Genomic DNA, 25,026 nt, shown 5'->3' with positions numbered 1-25,026 from the left:
TTGTGTGTTTGCCTACAGAAAGGACTACACACTCTGCCTCCTGAACTACATTTCCCATCAGAGCAGGAGTGGTGCTGCAGTACAACCCTCCCCTGATTAATCACATAAAGACTCTACTGAACTCATGTGTTGATTGTAACCCTGATGATGGTCTTTTTCCTGAAAACTTGGTCTATTAAAGATAGAAACTTGCATCTGATCCAGGTGTGACACTCTCCTTAGTTAAGTTTAGTTTATTAGTTTAATAAAGGATAATGTGCAATTACATTAATCATTTAAAGGAAAAAATGAAAAGATGGTTGCACCAGATTTAGCTCCCAGCTAATTTCCATCTGTAGTCCCTACACATATAGGCTAAGTAATCCAATACTACTGAAAGTAGTAAAATACTCCTTTTTTGTACACTTTATTAAATAATAATAAATAAATAAAAATAATAGAATAGAAAAGAAAGAATAAAACATTAGCAGCTCATGTGCTATAGTCAACGTTTTATTAAATTTTCTTTTTCACGATCATGAGCTAATAATAAGAAAGACGTTTGATTTGAAACTCCTTTTATTGTGAAAGTTCGAACCCGGAAGTGGCTTCTATTTTTACTCTGTCTGTCCGGACCAGCCACGGACGGTATGTGAGAAAGACTTGTACTGGAAGGGGAAGAGGACGCTACTACAGCCTGTGTGTGTGTGAGGGGATCGATTAAAAAGACTGGGGTAGGTGCGTATCTTTCAGCCATGAATTAAGACGCTTTCTCACAGTAGGTTTGGTGTTTTTTTTAGCCTCAAGTCAACTAACTGACTATCTATTAAACTAGCCTGCTAGTAGTTACCGTTAGCTAGCTCGTTAGCCTGTAATGTTAAAGCTGCTGCTGCTGCTGTCTGTCTATCTATCGTCTCAGTGTCTCTTCTCTCTCTTTCTGTCTCTCCTCAGTGTTGTCAGGTGGTCACGGAGCCTTATTTCATTGAAGAAGACCGATACCGTCCACGGAAAAAGTCCACAACCAAGCTGCTGCTGCTGTTTTTTTGCCCGGAGTTTAAAAAAGAAAACGTTTTTTTTTTTTTTTTTTGTTGTTGTAACGGTGTAACGGTTTAATTTGATCCACCGACCGACCGACCTCAGGATGTCTGGACAGAGCATTACAGACAGGATCACCGCCGCACAGCACAGTGTCACCGGCTCGGCCATCTCCAAAACTGTGTGCAAGGCGACCACACATGAAATAATGGGGCCAAAGAAGAAACATTTGGATTGTAAGTACATTTTTTTGTGGTTATTTGTTGCTGTTTGTTGTTGTGGTTAACGTTAGCCCCGGACTCTGAATAATGCTGTGTCTGTGGCTGTGCAGCTATGAGGCCTGTGCTGCTTATAGGCTACATGTTCATGTTAAAGTTAGCCACTCTATATGGTAGTCAGTCAAGTCCACTGTTTAAACCACTATGCATTCAAATACATGAGAAAACACATGTGTTGTCTGTGACAGTGGGCTGTGTGTAATTAAAACAGTCTGCCTGTGACATGACTCATTCATTGTTGCAGCTTGGAGCCTTATTAATGCTATTTAATTGTTACCATGAAGGCATGAACACATATAGCCACACTTTATGGTCATTATTTCATTGTTGGGTTAAATTTACCTCAAAAGGTAAACTGAACTCTGATAGGAAGCTGTGTTATATAGCCTGCTATCCCTGGAGAAGGTGAATAATCAATGGTCAATGCAAACAGAAAGCAATTATGAGTCGTCCGGTTGAAAGGGGGTAACTTATGGAGCAATAGGAAATTGTAATGTTTACTGGATTTGTCACAATGAGACACAGCGTTGCCATTGAGTTATATTGCAGCTCTTGGTTTGTCTTGTGCCTCGACTGCTACCACAGATGATGCTACAGGTAGATATCCCAAATTTTCCCTCAAAACTGCTGGGCATAATTGTAATCCCAGCTGCCTGGTGCCCACAGCATTTAATGGGTAAAGTTGGCTCATACAACTGATTCCTAAGGAAATGATAATAAAACAAGTTGTAAAGTTATGGGTGTACAGATGGGTCTAAATTTGAACGGTCTGGTATTAGGATAATTAAACCATTTAAAGCTCCGTACAATAATCAGTGCAGGCCGGCTATTCTCGTCCTGTTGAGTCAGTTCTTACTTCAGGAAGTGGCGGTGGGGTTGTGGACTTTGATGTACGGCTTTATCAAGGGAACACAAGCAAATATTCAACAGGATCAACCAGGTCCATAATTGATACCATCGGTCAGAATGAGGTTATTTTTGTGTCGAGCTGTTGATAATAGAGGGATAGGGTTTCAGCCGCATTGACTTTTATAATGATTGAGAGGTTTTACTGGATAGTTAACAGCCTTAGGGTCACGACCAGTTTTCTAGTCTTTCTGTCAGGGGGCTTCCAAATGAAATATATCATATGTTTGGTGGAATAACAGTGACATTGTAAGCAACAGCAGCAGCAAAATGCCAGTAAAGATTTGTCATAAGTGCTATGTTGCAGTGAAACCGGATTGGTGTATTCCATATTGTTATCATATTTCACAGAAGTGAAATACCACAAGTGGTGTACCACCAAGAATCAGCATAGGATGCTAAATGGAGACAGAAGCACCACTATGTCAGTCAACAGTAGTATATGTGCTGGTGAAATACAGTATGAATGAATGATGAAGCTGAGCATAGTTTTTGACCAACTGAATGTGACGTGACTGAGTTGGAGTTTTCTCATTAGCAAACAGCTGGAGAGTATATGCAAAATGTTGCCATGATGTAAGCAGTGTACTGTATTATAACAATACATCCTCAGTTACGTTGACTTTACATGGTCAAACCATAAACAGAGTTTTGACAGTACGACATAATAATCGCATTGTTTCGGCTAGATTTATGCTCTGAATGGCACGGAGAACGGGCATCTGTTCAGATGTTGAGGTTTTTTGGTCATTTTCTATGAGTGATCTATACACTCTGATGTAGTGGCTCTTCATGTTGAAGTCCTCTTTGTTTTATCTTTTCAGTAACTTGTGGCTTTTCAACTCCACTACAACTGTGAATATTTTTTGACCGTCTGAAAATATGCCCCCCCCTCCCCCTCCCTTTTTTTTTTTTTAAACAACATCCCGTCTTTTCCTCTAGATCAAAGTCAGCATTTTACTTTGCCTCCCAGTGCGGAGCGACCAGCGAAGATAAACACATTTAGTTTCCATATGGTTGGACACCACCACATCTCTAGAACTCGCTCTGAGACATCGTAAACAAACACTTAATTGCGTTTTACCTTTGTTGTCGTTATACCGTCATCTGGCCTTCATTCTACTGACTTTGAACTGCTCCTTCTATTTGTCTTTCTTTCTTTTTTTTATGAACTTTATTTATAGTTTGTACCATATGCACAAACGGAGCCTCGGGTCTAATAAGAATAACGACGGGGTGTAGCTCCTACCATTTCCTAAATAGATACCCATAGGTTTGACGTTGGAGCTTAGAAGATCTCATCAAGTGTCGTGTATTTCCGATTCTGGTCATAACAGCTGAGTCAACCCAAGGAAATATGTTGCTTGCTTCTGTCAGCGGAGTAGAAACAGACTGAAAACGGCGCTCGCACACACATTTTTCATGTTGAGGATGTCCGCCCGTCTCTGACAATTTGCTGTCTTGCAGTTTGTTTTTTTCCCCCACGAACTTCCCATATTCATTCCCCGTCTTTCACTTCAGTTATTTCCCTTTTCCCCATTCAATTGTTTTTCCTGAGGCTTTTTTAATTTGGGCCACAGCAAGTGATAGAAGTTGGCAGCACTGTATCCAGTATTATTGTGCAGACTGGTACTGTATTTTGCAGTTTAATATGAATAGAAGTCACCATCAGCCTGTTGTTGGATACATGATACTGTATAAGGTCGTCCATGATCTGCTTTTCCGGACAGTAAGATATTTATATACAGTGGGTTGGGATTGAAATGGCGTGTGTGATGATGTATAAGCAAATATTTTGTCACAGTGGTTATTGAAGGAAGTGTAATAGATAGATGTGCATCACGTTCCTGTTGTAACAACAGTGTATTATTTATGGGAGCAACCTCTTTCTTGGCACGGCGTGGAATCCACTCCTCCTATTTTTAGGTCCGGCTTGACCGAAGTAGGACCATACTGTATTTGATGTTGGAACATATGTGACCCGTTCTATCAAAATGAGTCTATTTTTAGATAATCAGCTGATAACGTGGAAAACCCATAGAAAATCAAAAAAAATTTTTTACCCTAATTTCAAAGCAATGACATTCAAAAACAATCTCCCAAAGTTTCACAGTCCAGATAATTGAGAAAAGTCACATAAATGATGATTAAAGTTGACTTGCAACTTAAACCCTCTGAAAATGAGTGTTGCTTCGGTGCAAAACATGAAATATCTTCTGAACCGTTCATGATAGAGACGAGCTATTAACTGCATCTGAATCGCGGGATTCTCCGCTTTCCGACGGTCATTGAATGGTGCCTCTATGACGAGAAGGGACGGGTACAGAAACGGATGCTAAACCGAGTAGCATCGACGCTAACAGAGTGTAGCATCGACGCTAACAGAGCGTAGCATCGATGCTAAACCGAACGTACACGCTTGCACATGTTTTACAAAACGTCAACAAAACGTGACAACTTCTGAACCGTTTATGACAGAGACGAGCTGTAAAAAGCATCTGAATTGTGAGATTCCCTGCTTTCCGAGGGTCATTGAATGGTGCCTCTATGACAACAAGGGACCGTATAGGGTGCGTGTAATCACGTGGTACAGGAACAGATGCCAGAGTCACTGGCAAAAACTTTAACTGCAATTTTCTCTGATTTTAGAACGGAATAAGAGAGTGAAAGATCGTAATTCAAATGGCCGCATCTCGAAAACCATCAAATGTATGACTTTGACTAGGATATCATTTTAAAGCTTATTTTCTAATCTTTCCATTGATACCAAAATCTCAACTTTGCACTGACTGAACTGAACTGAACTGGACTGAAGCCTCTCCTTGGTAATCTAGAGACCCCAGCGCTCTGCAAGAATCTCACTTAGGTCTGAGGTATTTAAAGATAGCCGCGCGGAGTGAAGGGTGCATTATTTGTGTTTGGAGTTTCCTGACAAGGCACACATGGCCCCTGCGTGTCTCGCTTCCATCCCTCTGTTCTTAGTGTCTGGATTGCAGGTGAGATATGACCCTCCAGTCCACGCCACATAACAGTCTATGTTGAGTTTGCGCTGACTGGACCGCAGTTCACATTCTTTAACACGGGCGTGCTAGATAAACTCGAGTCTCGTAACTTTAAAGAGACTCTGCAGTTAACAGACAGGGAACAAATCAACCTGTGGCTGGCAGCTTCAGCGTATTTACTTGTGCATTTGTTTAAAGTAAGTGTGAAATGACTTCTGGGAAAATTAGCACCAAATAAGTTTAGTACGGTTTACACCTCAGTAGAGTCAGAGTATGAAACCACAGGCCTGTAATGTATGGTATTTCCTCCACACAGTGGGCAGCATAACAGCAGCCATTGTTCATCCTGGTTAATTCATCACACAGTAAAGCTTAAAAGCAATAGGCCAATCACTGCATAGTCTCCACAAGTCACACAAAACGTATGGCGGCGCCATTCAAAGTCACAGTTAATGCTAATGTTGCTATTTTTTCTGCTCCAAACTGTTGCTGCTATTGGTATTTAAAAACCCACCGTCAGTCCACCTTTATCACACACACACACTGTTGTTACACTGCTCAAAGGTCTCTCATGAGGTAATGAGTATATGAAGTCAGCAGTGGCTGTGGACCTTTGATACTGACATCAATACTGGAGATGGATATCTAGCAGGATTTGTAGCTATACAGTGTAAACAGTCCGACCCAGTCCCTAGAGTCTATAATGTCCAACTGGTGTCACAGCATCATGATTTAAGCTGCAGTGCACCAGCTTGCAATTACTGCTGGTTAACATGTAGTGTTGAATGACAAGAGACAGAAAAGCAAAAAAAATAAATTAAAAAAATAGTGTTTTCTGCAAGTTTGGCCTTTATTGAATACTGTTTAAAACACAGAGAGGGGGAGAGAGTCAAACCAGAGGAGCTAAACTGGCAGATATGACTGACACCACTTGGACTTAAAGGGATAGTTCAACATTTTGACAAATTGGCCCATTGCCATAATCCCTATAGTCATAGCAGTAGGTTTGTATACCTTTTTAATTGTCGGTGCAAGCTATTTTTAGAACGGCGGAGCAGAGCCGTGAGCTGCTCAGAGCTACGCTACGGAGGCTCATGGGATTTCTTGGTTTCCCTCATCAAATACACAATCCGACAACTCCACAACGCTCTGGTGGACAAGTTGTGACCTGCACATTCACCACGCTATGAGATAATAACACAACGTTACCAGACAGAGTTGTTTTAGAGGGAAATGCGGAGACTGCTTAACGCACATCAGTGGTTTTGCATGAATTTACCTCTGCTCCGCCGTTCTAAAAATATCTTGCACCGACAATTAAAGGTAACAAACCTACTGCTACGACTATAGGGATTATGGCAATGGGCCAATTTGCCAAAATGTTGAACTATCCCTTTAATATTGAAGGTGGATGTCCATATTAGTATATCAGTTGGTAGTGTTTTTTTTATTTTATTACTTTATCCCCGGAGGTATTTGAATGAGGCTGGTGATTGACAGTTTATTACAGGTTTTATGCACCACTTCCTGTTACAGCCGACTGTGGGTTTGCTCACTGATTATGGCACATTGTTGATTTCCATGATCACATCACTAGCAGGTTTATGACTGAGAGAGACTATAATCAACAACAATAACGTTGGAAACACAAACTAGTGTCTTTTTTTGTGTTCATATTGATCAGTTTTACTTACTTTTAGGAAGTAAAAACACGAAGAGAAGCAATATTGAGAAGCTCACCCCTCTTTTATCATAGATAGTCTATGAGGTTATTGAGTGCACAATCCAAGTGGAATGACACTGTGGACCTTTTTGAACCGTCTCATTCATGTGTCACCTGGTTTGAGTTTGATGGTGGATTGTGGTTTTGATTTCATCTGGTTGCCGTGGGCAGCATTTAACCCCTGCCTACTGGAAGTGTCTGACCCAAGAATCAGGGTTCACTGGTCTGCAGAAATGATGCATCATGCGAACTATAGGTTGTTCAAAAGATTCAAGCAAATGTGGGGAAAATGTTCCTCTTCTTCTTATTATTTTTTATTTTTTTATTGAAACAGCGGTTGTTAATGGCGAGACATTATTCAGGCTGCATGAACCAGTGGGATATTGGTTACAGAGAGAAGTTAGGCATGTCCAAAATCTGAGGCGGCTTTTATTGTTTTGGAAATTTTTTATTGCACCTGCTGGTTCAGCTATTGCAGTGTTATTAAACTGGTGAAGGGAGCTTGCATTATGTCCCATTATTAAGTACCGGGCGGTAAATCATTACAGGACAAGATTGTGATCACAGTGAAAACATTTCATCTCCCCCTGCTTCTTCTTTCTGGTCTTATAATTTCCTCGTCTCTTAGCAGAGCTGCAGGCTGCATGATTGCATTCCCTGGAAAGTCAGTGAGTCTGCAGTGAAGTCTGCTTCACCTGAGCCGCTCGTTCGTAGGAATCTGTACTTTCCTCTCCCCCTCTCTCCGTGGCTCAGCTCGGCTCCTCCTTTTGATTTCACCATCCACGACGCACATGTAGTAGCACATGTAGCATGTGACTGCAGTGGCATCGAGTGACGACGGCCCTTAAAAAGACTGCTGACGACGCCGGTGTGTCCGCCAGCTGAGCCGGAGACGAGGGAGAAGTACCTGTGAGATACGATCATGCAAATCAAAGCAGCCGCCGTGACGCTGCTCCTGCAGCCGCGGAATAACAAGCGACACCCGTCTGGTTTAGCAAACCTGTTTGAAACAGTAGTTGTTGTTTTTTGGTTTTTTTTTTTACAGTATTTACACACTCGTCTCGTGGCAGCTCTCCAAGTGGAACCTCACAGATGATCTGAGGTCTGTTTCAGGGCCTCCATGTGCACTTTAGCTCACATCGCATAACGGCGTTGTAAGGGGATAGACGTTTCCTGAAGCAGGAAGTGTTCCTCTGGGTCTGAAAGTAAGCCGTGGATTGTCAGTGGGTAAAGAGCCAACAGGAAGTCATTTCATAACCCGGCCCCTTCCCAGAGCCCCGGGGATCTAGGCCGATCAGATGTGAGATTGGCCCGGATACTTCTGATGCATTTCCTGGCAATTAGGCCGGCATCTTGATTTCAGCCACCATGTTTGGCCACTGGAATGCCCCCCAACAGCCCAGACATGTTAGTTAAGAAGAATCTCATCAAACTGTTTTTAATTCTCTTAATTCTTTAAAGATTCTCTATTGATTAAAAAAGAAATCAGATCAATCATCTGCAAATGTTTGGTGCGTACAGTAGTTACTTGCTGTAAGTGGCACAGTTAGGGCAGCAGTGTGTAAGTTGTGTGTCTAGTTTTGCAGTGTATCAGTACTAGGGGAGGGAATCCCCAGAGGCCCTGTGATACTTGTGTCTCGATATGATGAAAAATATTGCAACATGCTGCGATATATTCCGATTTATTCGCTTTTTTTCAACTGCAAATTATGTCTCCAAATGAAAACTTTGATAACATCTGTTTTTTCTAGTAAGGTAAACTTCTTAGTTTGTTCAGACCCATACTTTGCGTCCATTAAAGCAGAAGTAAGCGATCCGGTGGTTTTGGCTAACTTCTTGTCAGCAGATGGAGTTAGCAGTCCCCGCCCTCGTCCCTACGTCACCACATTCACGCGCATCCCTTGGCTGCACACACAGAGAGGACCGCCCCTTTATGCCGTTCTCTCTCCTCATTGGATAAAGGTTGTAGGATACAAGGAAAGTTTTCTCCTCGATCGGCTTACAGTGGAGCAGAGTGACTGACAGACCCGTGTTTCAGACCAAACACTCTATAGAAGTGATTGCTGTCGGAAGATACAACTATTTAAGACTTATATTAACACAAATATTCTGCTTACTTCTGCTTTAAGCGATACAATATTGCCATGCAAAATATCACAATACTATGCTGTATCAATTTTTTGATACTGTCATGCTGAGGATACTAGAAATGATGCCTGCCTATAGTAGTAGTACCATTTAGTGGTCCTGATATTTATTCTTTCTAAATGAGCCACGTGTCCTATATGAGGTATGTTGACGTGTGCAGCACTCTGCTTCCACCTATAGCAACAACACAAGAGACAAAGCAGCAAACACAGTGCTCATGCCGACCGTCCATGGCTACATGCCGCAGTTACATGCAAATGTTATAACATAATCATCTCATGGCTTCAAATAGAGAAGTCTGATTTGTTTTAGGGAAGAAAATGCAAAAGATTAATTTCAATTTTCACAGGAAAAAAAATGTTGCGTGATGATAGTGATTATTTTTTGTTGCGTCTTGTTGTAGCAAACAGACTTTGTTCCTGTGCAACCAGAACATATGATTTGTAAGCTGATGCATCTCAACGCACAACAATGTTTTACACATTTAACTTTTATCCAAAACATTGCTGCTCTTGGTGATATTATGTTTTGAATGCTTTGGTTGTTTCTTCATCTTTGATTTTGACAAACAATTGACCTTTAACTTTCGTCTTTGGAGTTTGATGATGCAGCTAATGGTGATGATGTGGTTATTGTTTTAGGTCACTTTGTATCACTGTGGCTGACAGGAAACTCAGTGTTCACATTGGAAACATGAACCCAACTATAACTGCAAACTTCCTAAAATATCAGCAGTTTGAAAGCGCACAGATCATTGAATTTGAGTCAGATATTGAGGCAGGTGTCATATGAGTGTCATCATTTTGGTTTCATAACAACAGCGCACACACAGCGATGTGCATGGGAAAGGTTATTCTGGGTTAAAAAGCAGCAAAGATGAAGACGGTGGCTACTGTATGAGCCATGTTGAGTCATGATGACAGTCTCATAAAGTCTCCCCATGGTAATAACAGTCAGTGTAGTTTTAGTTTATGGCTGGTAACTAATCCAGAGGGACAGAAGAAAGACTCTGCACACTGACAGGGTGGGGGGGGGAAACTCCTAGCCAACAGCTGTCTGCTCTGCTGATGTCAGACAGATGTTCCGTCAACACAAACGGTGCAGATGAATTAGTGAACAGGCTTTCACTTTCTGTCCTGTCATTACACTGGATGTAGTATGATCTACATATAGAAGTGAATCATTTGCTACCGACGGTCTTGTTTAGTTGTAGTAGATTCATGTTTTTTTTTGTTTTTTTTAATATGTACAATATGACTCCCTTGTGAGTGAGTGAGTGAATGCAGGTTTTTATTCCCACTCAGCTGTTTTGCATTTATAGGCCGAATAAATGAAAACGTCATGGTTTGATTATTTTGCATAAATAAATTCTTCATCCACAGTTTTACATTGTATTGTGGAAATGTGTTAACAGTTCAGCAGCCCGTTGTCGCTTCACTCCATTTTTATGTACAAGGAAACAACAGAGTTGCTTGTTTTTTGAGTGCAGAAGGAATTGGAAGTTTCCAGGATGTTGATCTCCAGATTTTTGGATTTGCAGAAGACTGAGATGCATCTAATTCAGACGTGTTGGAGCATTTATCAGTCAAGGAACCACACACACGCATGAAGCCAAGCTCACATGAAGAGAAGGCTTTGAAGTAGTGACAGCTGTGTCACAACACAGCAGTTAATACCAGAGATCAGCAATTAAATGTCAGAGGGTCCTGGCGTTGTCCTTCCTCTCCACTGTGTCTACTTGAACCTGAGAAGTTGTTCTGCCTCTGGCATCTTGAAATCTCTTTGAACTGACTTTATTTGGTGCCTTGTGGCTTCTGCTTAATGAAGCATTTAATTATTTGAAGTTGCTAACTCATACAAGAGAGCATGTAAAGATCTTTACTTAATCTCAAATGAAGGGAGAACATCTGCTGTTCTGCTTTACAACTGGAGACACTAGTTGGTTTTACTACAGTCTTATGTTAATGGAGCTGCTCTGACGTCCTAACGTTTTCCCTCAGACAGATAAAAGATGCAAAAATATCTCTTGAAGCTGCAGCAGAAAAGACTCTGAGAATAATCCGTTTCACTGCTGCATGTGGTGTGTGCAGAATAAAAAGTAGAGCTGCTGTAACGTGGAGTGTTTTTCCAGTGCGTGCTGCTGATTCACAGAGATTTCTGTGAATCCGTTCTGCACAGAAGCTCTTACCTACTACTTCCTCGTTGCAAAAGAGTTTGCTCATCACTTCCTGTCTCATGTGCTCAGTCAGTGAGATCCATCTGATAATGCAGCCAGCCGTTCTTGCTCTCTTCAGTCCTCCACCCTTTAGGAAATCCTCCACAGAAACACACAGTTTCACCAGCTGCTTCATTTTACTTTGACTTCACATTTTCTATTTCTTTAATAATCGTTGTTGACATTGCAGAGACTAAAAATCAGTTTAGCCCACTCCGAGTCAAGTCTTTTTTGTATTTCTTTCTTTTTCTTTTATAGCCTTATACTGTATGTTTTTCAATCATGCCCTCTAGCCTCAAATCCCAGCCTCTGATTTGAAAAATCAAAGTTGCTCTGGAGAAGCAACAGACAAAGGATTCCTCTGCTCTACTGCTGTGATGTTGGCAGCAAGAGGAACCTTTACATTTAACCTTCTGTACATAAGGAGCTGCATTAAATGTGCTGCAGTCCTTTCAGGGCTTTACATGTTTGTTCTGTCAGCTGTTTTTAGTTTGAAGTCTCAGTCGTGAAAGAGGAAGTCCTTCTTTTTGTCGTTTTTTAACTTAACTTTTTATGAAAGTCCATTTATATTCTACTATAACTATGGATATTTTTGTGCTGTCTGTCTTTACAAGGTTTTTTTAATCTTTTGAGTCATAAGTAGATCTGCTCCAAGGATGAACATTCAGTTAAACTTGACAAGATTTCATCCAACCGATTTTAGGCCAAAAGAAAATTCAAATATAAACTGAGTTTTACCTAAAGTGAAAAGTTTCTACCTTATCTGGACTACGGCTGCTACACAACATACACAACACCGCACATCGTAAATCCTCAGCATGACAGTGTGAATGTGTCCTGTGTGCAGCATTGCTCTGAATCTGGGACACGAGTGAAAGTTGGCTTCTTACAGTAGTTGAACCTACTTCTGTGGGGTAATGCAGCACAAACATGTGTGATTGTTGAGCCGAGCTCTGCAGCTCACAAGTCACAAGCCTCAGAGAAAATTTACAGCCACAATGTATGCAGGCCATTCTAGCCCACAGGCCATGCGTGGGCTCTATAAGCTTCTTGTTACAGTACATTTAGTGACATTTTAATGTGCACTCATTACGGCTCAGGCAGCCAACATGTGAAAGAAAGCAGGAAATACTCTCATCTTCTATCTGCTATACTTTGTCTCAGACATTCTGCTGACCAAAGGCTTTTAGTGTTTGTTAAGACTTGTGTTAATCTTGTCTTTAGGAATGATTGTGAAATGTGGCTTTTCTTTTTTTTTTTTTCATTGTAACGCTGTCTCCAAGAAAATATATTTTGCTTCGCCTTTTTCGAAATTTCAGTTCTGTTTCAGCAGCAATAGAGTTTAAGGAAGTTTGAGGAGGAAATGAGTTTCACTGAAGTGGCCTCTCCTCAACCCAGTGACGTTTAGGAGCAGAGACGATCATGAGAGACGGAGACGGAGACAGAGGTGAAAGAAACAGACCGCAGGTCTTTAAACCGCAGTTACTGATGGGAACTGTTGAAGACCTGTTATCGCTTCTTCCTCCTCAGCGAAGCTCGGCCGGTTCACACGGGTTCCTTTTTGTGATGCGGCTGCGTTTTGACAAATTCCTACAGCGCTTGGGTTTTTAGGAAACATGTGAGGAATCGATCTGATCATAAAAATTCAAATAGATGCTGAATATATTGAAAGTTCACATGACCATGACAAAAGTGACTGCAATTCCTCAGCAGATTGAGGTTTGTCTCTTCCTGTGACCCAGACTGAGCAGCAACATAAGAAAGGTCACATGTTTATCTTATCAAAAGCGTTTGTCCTCTGCACTGCTCTGCCATAACAGGCCCCACTTTGATCCGTCTTAAAGGGATAGTTCAACATTTTGGCAAATTGGCCCATTGCTATAATCGCTATAGTCATAGCTGTAGGGTCGTTACCTTTACATTTGTCGGTGCAAGCTATTTTTAGAACGGCGGAGCAGAGCCGTGAGCTGCTCAGAGCTACGCTACGGAGGCTCATGGGATTTCTTGGTTTCCCTCATCAAATACACAATCCAACAACTCCAAAACGCTCTGGTGGACAAGTTGTGACCTGCACATTCACCACGCTATGAGATAATAACACAACGTTACCAGACAGAGTCGTTTTAGAGGGAAATACAGAGACTGCTTGATGAAAACCTGTCCCTGAAGGCAACGCGCATCAGCGGTTTTGCATGAATTTCCCTCTAAAACAACTCTGTCTGGTAACGTTGTGTTATTATCTCATAGCTTGGTGAATGTGCAGCTCACAACTTGTCCACCAGAGCGTTGTGGAGTTGTTGGATTGTGTATTTGATGAGTTTGATGAGGGAAACCAAGAACTCCCATGAGCCTCCGTAGCGTAGCTCTGAGCAGCTCACGGCTCTGCTCCGCCGTTCTAAAAATAGCTTGCACCGACAATTAAAGGTAATGAACCTACTGCTATGACTATAGGGATTATGGCAATGGGCCAAATTGCCAAAATGTTGAACTATCCCTTTAAGCTGTCATCATTAGTCAGCCTGATCTCCTATAGAGGCCTTGGGTCTGTGGAGCCACGACCTTCTGATGATGACGAGTAGCGGTTTACTATTATTATTATGGTTTGTTGATCGTTGCGCAAAACGTGGTTCAGCAACACCAGTTGAGAAAGACGGTGGCGAGCTCGTGCCCTCCACAGCCGCAGTTTCAGTTACATCTGAAAAGCCTTTTGTTGTCACATGGGTGGTCTATTGTGTATGTAAAAAAAGCAAAAAAGCCTTTTGTGTGGCGTTCTGCAAACACTGAGAAGGATTCATAGACCACCCATGTAAACAGGCCTGAATGGGGAACACCACCGCCTCTGACAGTTAATGGTTACAACTAAAAACAAAGTCAACACAGTCAATAAAACACATGAGGGATATAAAATGAAATATATATGTTACTCTTATGAGGCTTGGATTGTACAACTCAAGTCAAGTACCAAATTCACTTAAATATTTATTTACATTGTCTGCCAAGCTCCCTTTGGCTCCTGATAGCTGTGAATATTAATATCTGGGATCTTTGTCAGCAGTTTGTCTGACTGTCGCACGGTTTTCTATAGGAGCACAAAATGAAGATGTTCATTTACTGTACCACCTCCTCAAAATGTTAATATCTGATTATATGAATAACTAGAATCACATCCCAGTGCTCATTCACTTGTTTACTCAGGATTTTTCAGCTCAGTCACATGAATTTTATTGCATCACCTCTTCCTTTGTGTTTCTTTGTCATCATGTAGTCAGTCATACTGCCTGTATCCACTCTGGAGCTCACAAGTCACACTAAGACAAAGGGCTCCGGCTGCTTTTGTTTTTTTAAGTTTTTCCTGTATATATTTCTTTTAGTATTCACTCTTACACTTCAGATAAAAGATTAAAGGGATACACCAACATTTTTTTTTCTTTGTGTCTTGCCTCACTCCCGAGTCCATGACCAGCAGATAGACACCATCCTTTCGACTGTGCGTGCAGTAACAAGGGAGATAGAGCCGTATCGCCGTAATTAGCTTAGCTCAAACACTGGAAGTGTATGGGTAGTGTTAGCCTGCCTCCTACCTGAGCTGAAACCAGCAGTCAGAAGCTGATTTCATTTTAGCTCTAAACTCTGTAAATATATCACTTGATCGACATTTCAAACATGTTTAGGTGAGAAAGTAGCCGTTTAGATCAGCAGTGTGTCGTTAATTTGTCTAAATACCTGCTGTTTACAATTTTGTTCGGATGAATTCGGCGCTACTCAAGCTAGCCGTTGTGACCAACGCACTTCCGGTTACTTTCACAAAATAAAACACCCGTTGCCCTTTACATACAGAAAACCATGACGATAGAATTTGTGCTTTTACTTTGAAATAGGAAGCTAACCTACCCTCGATGTAGCTAGCTTGAACCAAAATAAAGTGTCTTTGCTTGAACCCTCCGTTTTGACCGCTCTCGTCCTCCGTCCTCCTCCGTTTTGACCGCTCAAGATGCCTTACCGGAGAGTTTTGTCAGCTCTGAGACGAAGATCGGCCCGCCGGTTTCTGTTTAGAGTTGCTGAAGAGTTTCTCTGATGACTTTAGGTGGAGGCAGGCTAACACTACCCATACACTTCCAGTGTTTGAGCTAAGCTAATTACGGGTGATAACGGCTCTATCTCCCTTGTTACTGCACGTACAGTCAAAAGGATGGTGTCTATCTGCTGGTCATGGACTCAGGAGTGAGGCAAGACACGAAAAAAAAAATGTTGGCCTATCTCTTTAAATTTGTGGCTCCATACAGGTTCATATGGACATATGGTGGGATGCTGATGCTGTTGCATTTCCCTCACTCTTCTGGATCCAGGTCTAATATTACAGTCTGGGGCAGCTTCATGCTGATTTTGTCTTTGGTCCAGCCAGCGTGGAAGCAAAGGTGGCATCAGGAAGAGTCACTTTAACAACAACATGGCCGGATCCATGTTTAAAAAGGGACAGTATATGAAGATATATATAGCGAAGGGGGCTGATGTCATTGTTCAGTCCCATGACCTTGATGGAAAGAGGAACTGCGAGGCATCAACCTTTCACTTCAGGCCAGGTGGTGGTGGCACTCGGCCGTGGCAGTCCACCAATCAGAGGCTTATATTTGTTTATGAAAAGTAAGGCTGAAGTCATTGGTAGAGACTGTGTGGATAATTTATAATCTCATTTTCTGAAATAAAGTGTCACAAGTAGTTATAACTTTGTCTAAAAAAAAAAAAAAAAAAAAGCTATAGTATTTTCTTCCTTTTCCTGTTTTCACTTGCTTTTGAAATGTGAAGAGGCCGGTTTTCTTTCACATCATGTTTTTATAGTATCAGCTTGTCTGTCCATCCATGATAACAGCATAGAGTCTATTATCTTTAATCCTTAATGAATCAAACTTTATGAAGGGCAAATAAACTGTAGAAACTGGGCACAACGTCTCTTTTTTTCGGCACAAGGTTGCACTTTCAGTCCTCTCCATAGATATGCAGCAGCCACACAGATTATGGCAGCCATCATCATCATCATCATCACAGACACACTGAGGGCTGCAGCCATGGGGGGGTCGGGGGGGCGGGGGGGGCCTCCCGTCAGCTGCAGCCGTAACAAAGCTGTGGCGCTGCCTCCTGTCCGACGTGTTGTTGAGTCCACAGCTTCTGTATTCACTCAGCATTGTTACAACAGCGCCGTGCATCGCAGTCTCAACAACACTGAATCAAACTGCTGCTGCTGTTTGAATTACACCGGTGTTGCAGTGCCAGTTTTTTTTTTTTTTTTTTTTCCCCACTGTTGATTCTGAGAGAACGACGTGGCAGAGCAGAGGTGCTGTTTTGGTTCCTCAGTTTGTCTTGGGATGATCCCTGGAGGCGGGCGTACCGAGAATGAGGAAGTAGCCTACAACCTGACGTCGAAGCAGGTTGCCTTCGTAGAGCTCTGTAGATTTCTAATATAGGGAAGGTACAGGAACATTTAATGCCGTGTGTGTGTCACAAAAAGTTGGGGATATTGGGCTTTCGGCTAAAATGCACTATAACTTTTACAGGTGAATTTAATTTGACCTTCTCTAAACCTTTGAATACACATGTCCAACTCAGTGCTGTTCTCTAACAAGGTGATTAACCACAAAAATCACAACAACTGATCCATGAATCAACACTAAATGTTCTGCTTCAATGACAGTTTGTATTGAAACAGTCGTCTTCATCCTAGTGGACGTCTTTTGGCCACGTGACAAGTTACTGCAGTGTTTTCCAACCTTGGGGTCGGGACCCCATGTTGGGTCGCCTGATAGTCTAGTAATTGATAAAAAAAAATTACTGATTAAAATATTTTTTAAACTAATTATTATGATTAAAAACACCACACACAATCTTAAACAACTGTATTCTATACTTTCACTTTCTCGAATATAAATAGAGTTCAAATAAAATGCAGCATATAAAAATATCTGAGCTGGTGCATCTTGATTGACAGGTCGCCAGAAATTTATGACGTCAAAATGGGGTCACGAGCCAAAAAAGGTTGGGAACCACTGAGTTATTGAGATTTTAACACCACTAGTGTCAGCTTTTGTTTCTATAAATTGTTTGAGATACAGAAACAACCATTCTATACTTCTACTTAAATGCCCTATACTTTTATGATATAGCCTAATATCACTGAAACATGAACTTCTTACATTTTTCATAAATTTCACCTAAAGTTGAATATCCCTAACTTTCTGTATATTAATAGAATAGAATAGAGAGTAGAGAATACTTTATTCATCCCTATCCCTAATATGCAGTATAATCCCCAAGCTAGAAAGACCAGAATGAAACTGGAATCTATCTTTATTCATCCTCAGTATATTTTGTTGAAATTTTTTTTTTTCAGTAGCCAGAGAACAGATCAGGGGTCACGATGATGAAAAACATCCATTTGCAGCATGTTTGTCACATTCCTATACCTTAGTGTTCGGGAACTGTTTGTCCTCTCTGTTTACCTGAACTCTGACTCACCACCGGCCTCCGCTGCTCTATCGATTCTGCTCAGCTCAGCTCAGCTCGCTCTGGTGAAAATGAACAGATGAGAGAGAAAACGGTCAACCGTTCTGAAACGAAGTGAAACAAACGACAAACTGGTGTGTTTCCTCTGAGGCGATGCGCGTTGATTGCCGCTCACCCTGAGGTTTCACAGGTTTTTTTCCCTGTTAAGGAGTTTCTTTGGAGGTTTTCCTCCGTTTATGTGAGGGTCTAAGGACAGAAGATGTTATTATGATGCTATGTAAAGACAAACTGCCATACAAATAAACTTGCCTTGCCTCAATACCTGCTTCTCTCTCTCTTCCCTTTTAGACCTGATTCAATGCACAAATGAGATGAATGTGAACATCCCTCAGCTGGCCGACACGTTGTTTGAGAGGACCGCCAACACCAGCTGGGTGGTTGTCTTCAAGTCGCTCACCGCCACACACCACCTGATGGTCTACGGCAACGAGGTATCAGATGCTGCTGCTGCTGCTGGGAGTAGTGCACTACATCAGGGGTTCTCAACTAGTCTCACTCGGGCTCCACATTTTCCCATGGTCATTAAGTCACGACCCACTTTTATAGAATTCAAACCAAGAATTTTTTTTTAAAGCCTTTAAAAACTAATTTTGCTCTTTGTTGAGCAAAGTGCATTTCAGAGCACATGAATGAAACTGAGGAGGACCATGACAACTGCATGTATGGAAGTGAATAAAAAAACATCAAACTGCACAAAATGGAGACCAACAAAACGATATATTTGACTTCTAATGCATCTCTGCATTCAGAGCATATTCACAAAAGTGAATAGATATCAAATTGCACAAAATAAAGACCCACAAAACAAGGTATTTTCACTGCATTCAGGCCACATTAGCATTCAGAGCAAATGGAGCAAATAATAAGAAACTGAGGAGGACCATTACAACTGCATGTGTTCACGTGTCTCGCGTGCCTTTCAAAATAAGTTATTTTTCAAAATAAAAGACATGTCCAACATCAGATGTGCATTAAATATTATTTACTTTTTTGACCAGCTGTCCGCGACCCATCCAGAACGGGTCCGCGACCCACTTTTGGGTCCCGACCCACCAGTTGAGAACCACTGCTCTACATGTTACAAACCTACAACTGAAGCTGTTTATTGCACAATGTTTAACTGGTACACATGTGGTAAACGCTGCTTGTGCAATCATTGGGGTTCCTCATATTTTTTTTTCTTTTTTGCAGAGATTTATACAATATCTGGCTTCAAGGAACACGCTATTCAACCTCAGCAATTTTTTGGACAAAAGTGGCTTACAAGGTATACGACCAACACTGCACACTTTGTGCTGCAATAAGCTTTGAAATACTCTGTGAATATTGTCCCACGACACTTTTTGTGACCTCCTCCCTTCTGTGTTTGTCATGCAGGCTACGATATGTCAACATTCATAAGGAGGTACAGCCGCTACCTGAATGAGAAGGCTGTGTCCTACAGACAAGTTGCCTTTGACTTCACTAAAGTGAAAAGAGGGTAAGAGGCTTTAGATTTAAAACACATGTGTTTCTGCGTTGATTTAATGACTTTGAGATTATAAGAATTTCCCACATTTTTTCTTTTTCCTCCACAGATCTGATGGATTGATGAGAACCATGAACACAGAGAAACTCCTCAAGACCATACCCATCATCCAGAATCAGATGGATGTGTTACTGGACTTCAATGTGAGTTTGTGTATTTGATCGCAGTGTATCAGCTGGCTATGATGTTGAATTTAAAACTCAACACCTCTGCCTGTCTTTTTCTTCCAGGTCAATGCCAATGAACTGACCAACGGTGTGATCAACGCAGCCTTCATGCTTCTGTTCAAAGATGCGATCCGACTGTTTGCTGCCTACAATGAGGGCATTATCAACCTCCTGGGTAACAACAAGCTTCTGTGTTGTCATAGCTTCACATATAACATGTAAAGGTTTCCATACTGTCCTGTCCATTATAACTGGAGAGGACGACGAAAATTGCAGGAAAAAAAAGTTGATAGGCCATGCAGTTGGATGTATGGACAGCGAAAGTGGTTAAAACCAGAAAGAATGAGTACAGATGACTCAGAATTTATCTTTAAATAAGATTTGTTGGCATTTATCCATTGTTGAACAGCTAGAGTTTTGATGAAAAGAGGGATATTAGTCTGGATTTTAGTATTTACTTGTTCAGCGTCTGCTGAGACAATTTCATCCAAATCCCCATGAGAATATGTTGTGTTAAACGTATGACAAGTGTTTATCTATCTATCCTAATCTTTTTGTTTATTTTCCTGTCTTATTCACTTTCTTTTCATACAGAGAAATACTTTGACATGAAGAAGGTCCAGTGCAAAGAGGGACTCGACATCTACAAGAAATTCCTGACACGGATGACGAGAATCTCGGAGTTCCTCAAAGTTGCAGAGGTAAAGACCGGGGATCGGACATGAGCCTGAAACCATTAAGAGAGGTCTTTTTCCTGTGTTTTCATTCACATTCTGATGTTCCCTGTTCTCTTCCTGCAGCAAGTGGGAATCGATCGAGGGGACATCCCAGATCTGTCTCAGGTAAGTCTATTCATCTAAAGACACTCCCTTTAAATAACAATCATTAACTTGACACCCATCACACCTCTTTGCTGGCTTTTCTTTAACTAAGAGGCAGAGAATGGCCAAAGTTTGAGGAGCTGCATTTAAATGCATTATTGTGTATATATATTGTTAGAATATATATTGTAGCATGCATAGATTTGTCACGAAAACAGCGCACAAGTGGCAAATTATTAAAAATACCAGCTACAAGCTTACTGTCATTGCACAGTAGTATCTGCTTTAACAGACACACCCTCTAGAAATACTGTTGGTTCATGATGGAGCATTAGATGGTCAGTGGTCACTTTTATGATCAGAGGTCAAAGGTGTCTTTTCTTCTAATGCACAGTAGGTAAATTGATGAGATGACATTTTTAAATCTAAAAAACCAAAGGTCATCTTTACTGCTACATCATAGTGTTAATGTATATACAGTAGCAATAACTCAGGAACAGATGGAAAGGTTGTGACCATGTTTCACTTTTTTGTTTGGATAGTGAACTAGTAACACTGATCTTTTCACCTTGGACCTGTGATGAATTAAAGATCGTCTGTCTATGCTGCCGAGTTGTCAAGACTTTAGTGGGCTGGGCAGCACAAATATATGATATATTTCCTCTCAATCACCCACAGTGTATTTGGGTTTTACATTGTCAAGACTATGAGTAGTAAGGATGTCACAATTGCTCGTTTTCACAATTAAAGGGACAACGAGGAGTTTTGGAAAAGCGAAGCGTTTTCACACTACATTTATGAGCCTCCGTGCACCGTAAAATTCTTTGACCGGCGCAAGACAGACTCATGTTTTCATTCATCAAGAATTAAAGTCAGAGGTTCAAAGAGGTTCAGTTACAGTCGTAGTTCCGACCATAAACGGCGATACCGCTGCGTTATTCTCATGAGCGTCCGCGAAACCGAAAGTAAGGAAACGCTGGTCGGCTCGACCAGCATTTCCACCATTAATTAAAATAACAAAATAACGATAGAGACAAAACGATATATTTATCGAAAATGGGCCCATTAACAAGTGTGGGTAACGTAGATTCATCCACATTAATGTGAGACTTTTTTATAACCGAATAGAAACTCCTCGTTGTCCCTTTAACCGTAGTATTAAAAGTCACAATTAATTAATCGTAAAGATTTACCGTCACTACCGTCACTTCCCAAAAAAGATTATGTTGGAACCATATCGGCAGATGTGCACCAAAATAAAGGTAAATCCTCAGATACTGGTCCATTTAACTAATGTAACATTGAATTGGTAGGAAATTAAATGGTAGCCTGTCATTTAAACAAACCCCCCCCCCCCCAAAAAAAAAAAAAAACGGTTAAAATAAATGTAAACATTTGGTATAGATGACAATTTATTTCTAACACTTCCCCTGGGGAATTAATAATTGGTCATATATTGATAGATACTTGTAATGAGTAATATAATTATATTTTGACTATATTTGATTTTACACATTAATAGTGTTGTAAAATGAAATAATGCATAATAGTCGTAACACCGTGATTATTTCTCTGACAATAATCGCACCAAGAAACTGTATAATCATGACATCCCTAACTACAGTATGAGACATTACAACAAAACATTAAAATCCACGACGCGGCTGAACAGACCCTTTCAAAGTCTGAGGAATTACACAGCTCATTTTCTGTTTGTAGCACCAGTAAATTAGACTTTTTGATCAGTATTGGTGATCTAATGTTTGCTTTGCGTGGTACTTTACAGCTTATACATATTGTTGGTAGTGTAATGTGTAGTTGTTGTATTTCTGTGACAGTGACTCCACCCGGCCCACTTTTACAGGTGTTGAGCCTCATTTAAAAGAGAGGGTTATTCTGTGTGGTGCCACTGGTTTAGCGACCCCCATTACAAGAGCTTTCAAACATGGTTTATTGTTGTCTTTTCACATGCTGCTAGTGCTAACCCCCCCGCGGCTTCAGGCCTGACTAGTTTTAACACCGAGTGCTGTGCACGCCGGGCGGCGGCCAGGCCATGCATGAGCCCACAGACATCACACTAACTTCTGACCTTGCACGTTATACAGCAAATAAAGGTGTGAATCAAGGGTTTCAGTGCAGCGACCTTAATGATAGATATTTAGAGGCGTTTGTTGTGTTTTTAGTAGCGCACAAACTAGAATTAGCTTTTCAGAAGGAGTTTTCTCAGCATCTTGACCGTTACCACCTTTATTCTCTGTATTTTCCCTTCCTGCTATCTCTCCATTCTCAGTTCACAGTGTGTGTAAGTATCTAAACCTTTTCTCTCTCTGTCTCTGTATTTGAGAGTAACTCTGTGACTGTGTGTGTGAATTTGTGGCAATAACTTGGCATGATCCAACCTTAACGTTTTTTATTGTCTCGGAAGACGTTTTTTTTTTTTGAGGCTTTGAAACTTAATGTGTGTCCCTGACGTTGGTGCTAGGCCCCCAGCAGCCTGCTGGACGCCCTGGAGCAGCACCTGGCCTCTTTAGAGGGAAAGAAAGTCAAAGACTCGACAGCAGCCAGCAGGTAGGTCTGCTCCGTCTCTCCTCACCACATCTGACTCACCTTCTTTTTTTTTTTTTTTCTCATTTATTAGTCATGTATGTGTCATAGTTTTAGAACAAGATGACTGTAACCATGTTTCCATCCACACATTTTTATTCGCATCGAATAAAAAATGCCTTATGGAAACAGTAAAATTTGATTAAATGTCATGATGAATATCGATAAAAAGTTAATATGGTCGATATCATTGGATTTTGATTGATTGATTGATTGATTGATTTTAGTGTTTATTCCGAATATGAAAATAAAATAATAAAAAAGAGAATAAGACAAAACATTTAAACATGAAATATAGAATACATATTCGAAAAGGAGTGAGAAGAAGTAAAACTCAGTTTAATAAGGGACAATGTGCAATTACATTAATCATTTAAAGGAAAAAATGAAAAGATGGTTGCACCAGATTTAGCTCCCAGCTAATTTCCATCTGTAGTCCCTACACATAACATAAAAGTAATAAAATACACAGAATACACGCTACTATACAAAGATGAGGCATAAACAGATACAGATTGACAATGGACAACATTTAGACAACAACATGACTAACTAAGATCCTTGTCTAAACATATCTTATGTTACGAAATCATGAATATAATTTACTTATACACACTAATTATACATACATACAAACATACATACACATGCCCACATACTGTACAGATACATACAAAAGGAAAAGAAACAACACAAGATAATGACCAGTATAAAAAGATAAAAATAAATAAGCGCAGTAACTTTTCTATTTTCTATTTTGCGATTTTGTGCAAAAGAGAATGGAAACACCTTAAATTGCAAGAAAACAATTCGATACATGATCGCGAAACGGCACAAGATGCCATTACGCACGACTTTTTATTCGATTTGAAGGTCTCACACTTATTCGCATTAATATTTTTATCGATCTTAACATGATTTGATCGACAAGTGGATGGAAACATGGTTTGTGTTGGGCACCGTGAGGCGATATAAAGCGATAAGAATACCGATGTCCAGTTGTTTTTCCTGTGTTGACCCCATGTCTTCTGGCTCTGTCCCTTCTTCCTCCAGGGCCAGCACCCTGTCCAACGCCGTCTCCTCTCTGGCCAACACGGGCATCTCCTTCACCAGAGTGGACGAGAGGGAAAAACAGGCGGCGCTGGAGGAAGAGCAGTCTCGCCTAAAAGCATTAAAGGTACATTCTCCTGACTCCAAATACATTCCTTTGAACTCGGGTCTCTTCAGGCCAGAGCAGCTCTGCCCAGCGGGCGCTGCATACTGCAAACTCCTTAGTTGACATTTTTGTGCTGTGGTTTAGCGGGTGGGAGACGTTGGCTTTGGGGAAGTCTGTTGAGGAAGCTGCTTTCTTTGGGAGTGTTTTTCTTTTTTTCTGCAACAATACTCAGCCTTTGTGTCACAGTGTTCACTCTAGTCCTGATTATGTTTGGCATGTCAGTGTGCAGCTCCACTGACATCTGCAAATGAATTTCATTTGTATAATGGCAGGCTCTGTGTAGTTTTGGTCACAAAAAGTGATCGGATGGAAAAAAAACAAAACAATTAACAAAAAAAAACACCTTCTGCTCAGCTACAGCAGTAGTGACAGATTTTTGAAGCGCTTAGACATTCCTGTTATTTTGTGCTTTCTCCTCGTAATTTCCTGTCTGTCTTCTTTGAGCAGCTAAAGTTAAACCAACAGTCTTCAGAAAAATATGATAAAACCTTTGCAAGAAAAGAAAAAAACCCATCAGTATTAGCCTGTTGGTAACACAAACTCCGATTTGTTTAAGGAGCAGCGTCTGAAGGAGCTCCAGAAGAATCCTGGTGCAGCAACCACCGACTCCTCCCCCATCTCCTCAGTGGGTGGAACCATCAACTCAACTGCTGCCATCGACCTCTTCTCCACCCCCAGCTCCACCAACAGGTGAGTCCACGGCAACTGCACGCAGCTCCATGGCTTCTCCAAACGCCTTGACTGGGGCGTCACACCAGATACATGTTTGCACCTATGGATGAAGATGGTTTTATATAGAGTTATACTGTATATAGAGCTCTGGAAAAAATAAAGAGACCACTTCAAAAT

General features: G+C 41.0%; 1 protein-coding gene across 7 annotated transcripts in view; it reads left to right on the top strand.

The window, feature by feature from the left end:
* The first annotated feature begins 609 nt into the window (after positions 1-609).
* Positions 610-25,026, top strand: part of picalma (phosphatidylinositol binding clathrin assembly protein a) — a 51,010-nt gene continuing 26,593 nt past the window's right edge. For 5 of the 7 annotated variants that reach the window (XM_083986436.1, XM_083986437.1, XM_083986439.1 and 2 more), the window contains exons 1-12: positions 610-721; positions 940-1,250; positions 18,130-18,272; positions 19,033-19,108; positions 19,219-19,321; positions 19,419-19,512; positions 19,600-19,711; positions 20,131-20,237; positions 20,337-20,378; positions 22,840-22,925; positions 24,015-24,138; positions 24,740-24,867. In XM_083986436.1, coding sequence (XP_083842562.1) covers positions 1,121-1,250; positions 18,130-18,272; positions 19,033-19,108; positions 19,219-19,321; positions 19,419-19,512; positions 19,600-19,711; positions 20,131-20,237; positions 20,337-20,378; positions 22,840-22,925; positions 24,015-24,138; positions 24,740-24,867 — 1,145 coding nt within the window. In that variant the 5' untranslated portion in view covers positions 610-721; positions 940-1,120. The other 2 variants (XM_083986435.1, XM_083986440.1) reach the window with 1 other exon arrangement.

Source organism: Trachurus trachurus (genome assembly GCF_905171665.1).
Source record: "Trachurus trachurus genome assembly, chromosome: 14".
Taxonomy (NCBI): Eukaryota; Metazoa; Chordata; class Actinopteri; order Carangiformes; family Carangidae; genus Trachurus; species Trachurus trachurus.
Note: the sequence above shows the minus strand (reverse complement) of the source record. Positions and strands in the feature narration are given on the sequence as shown.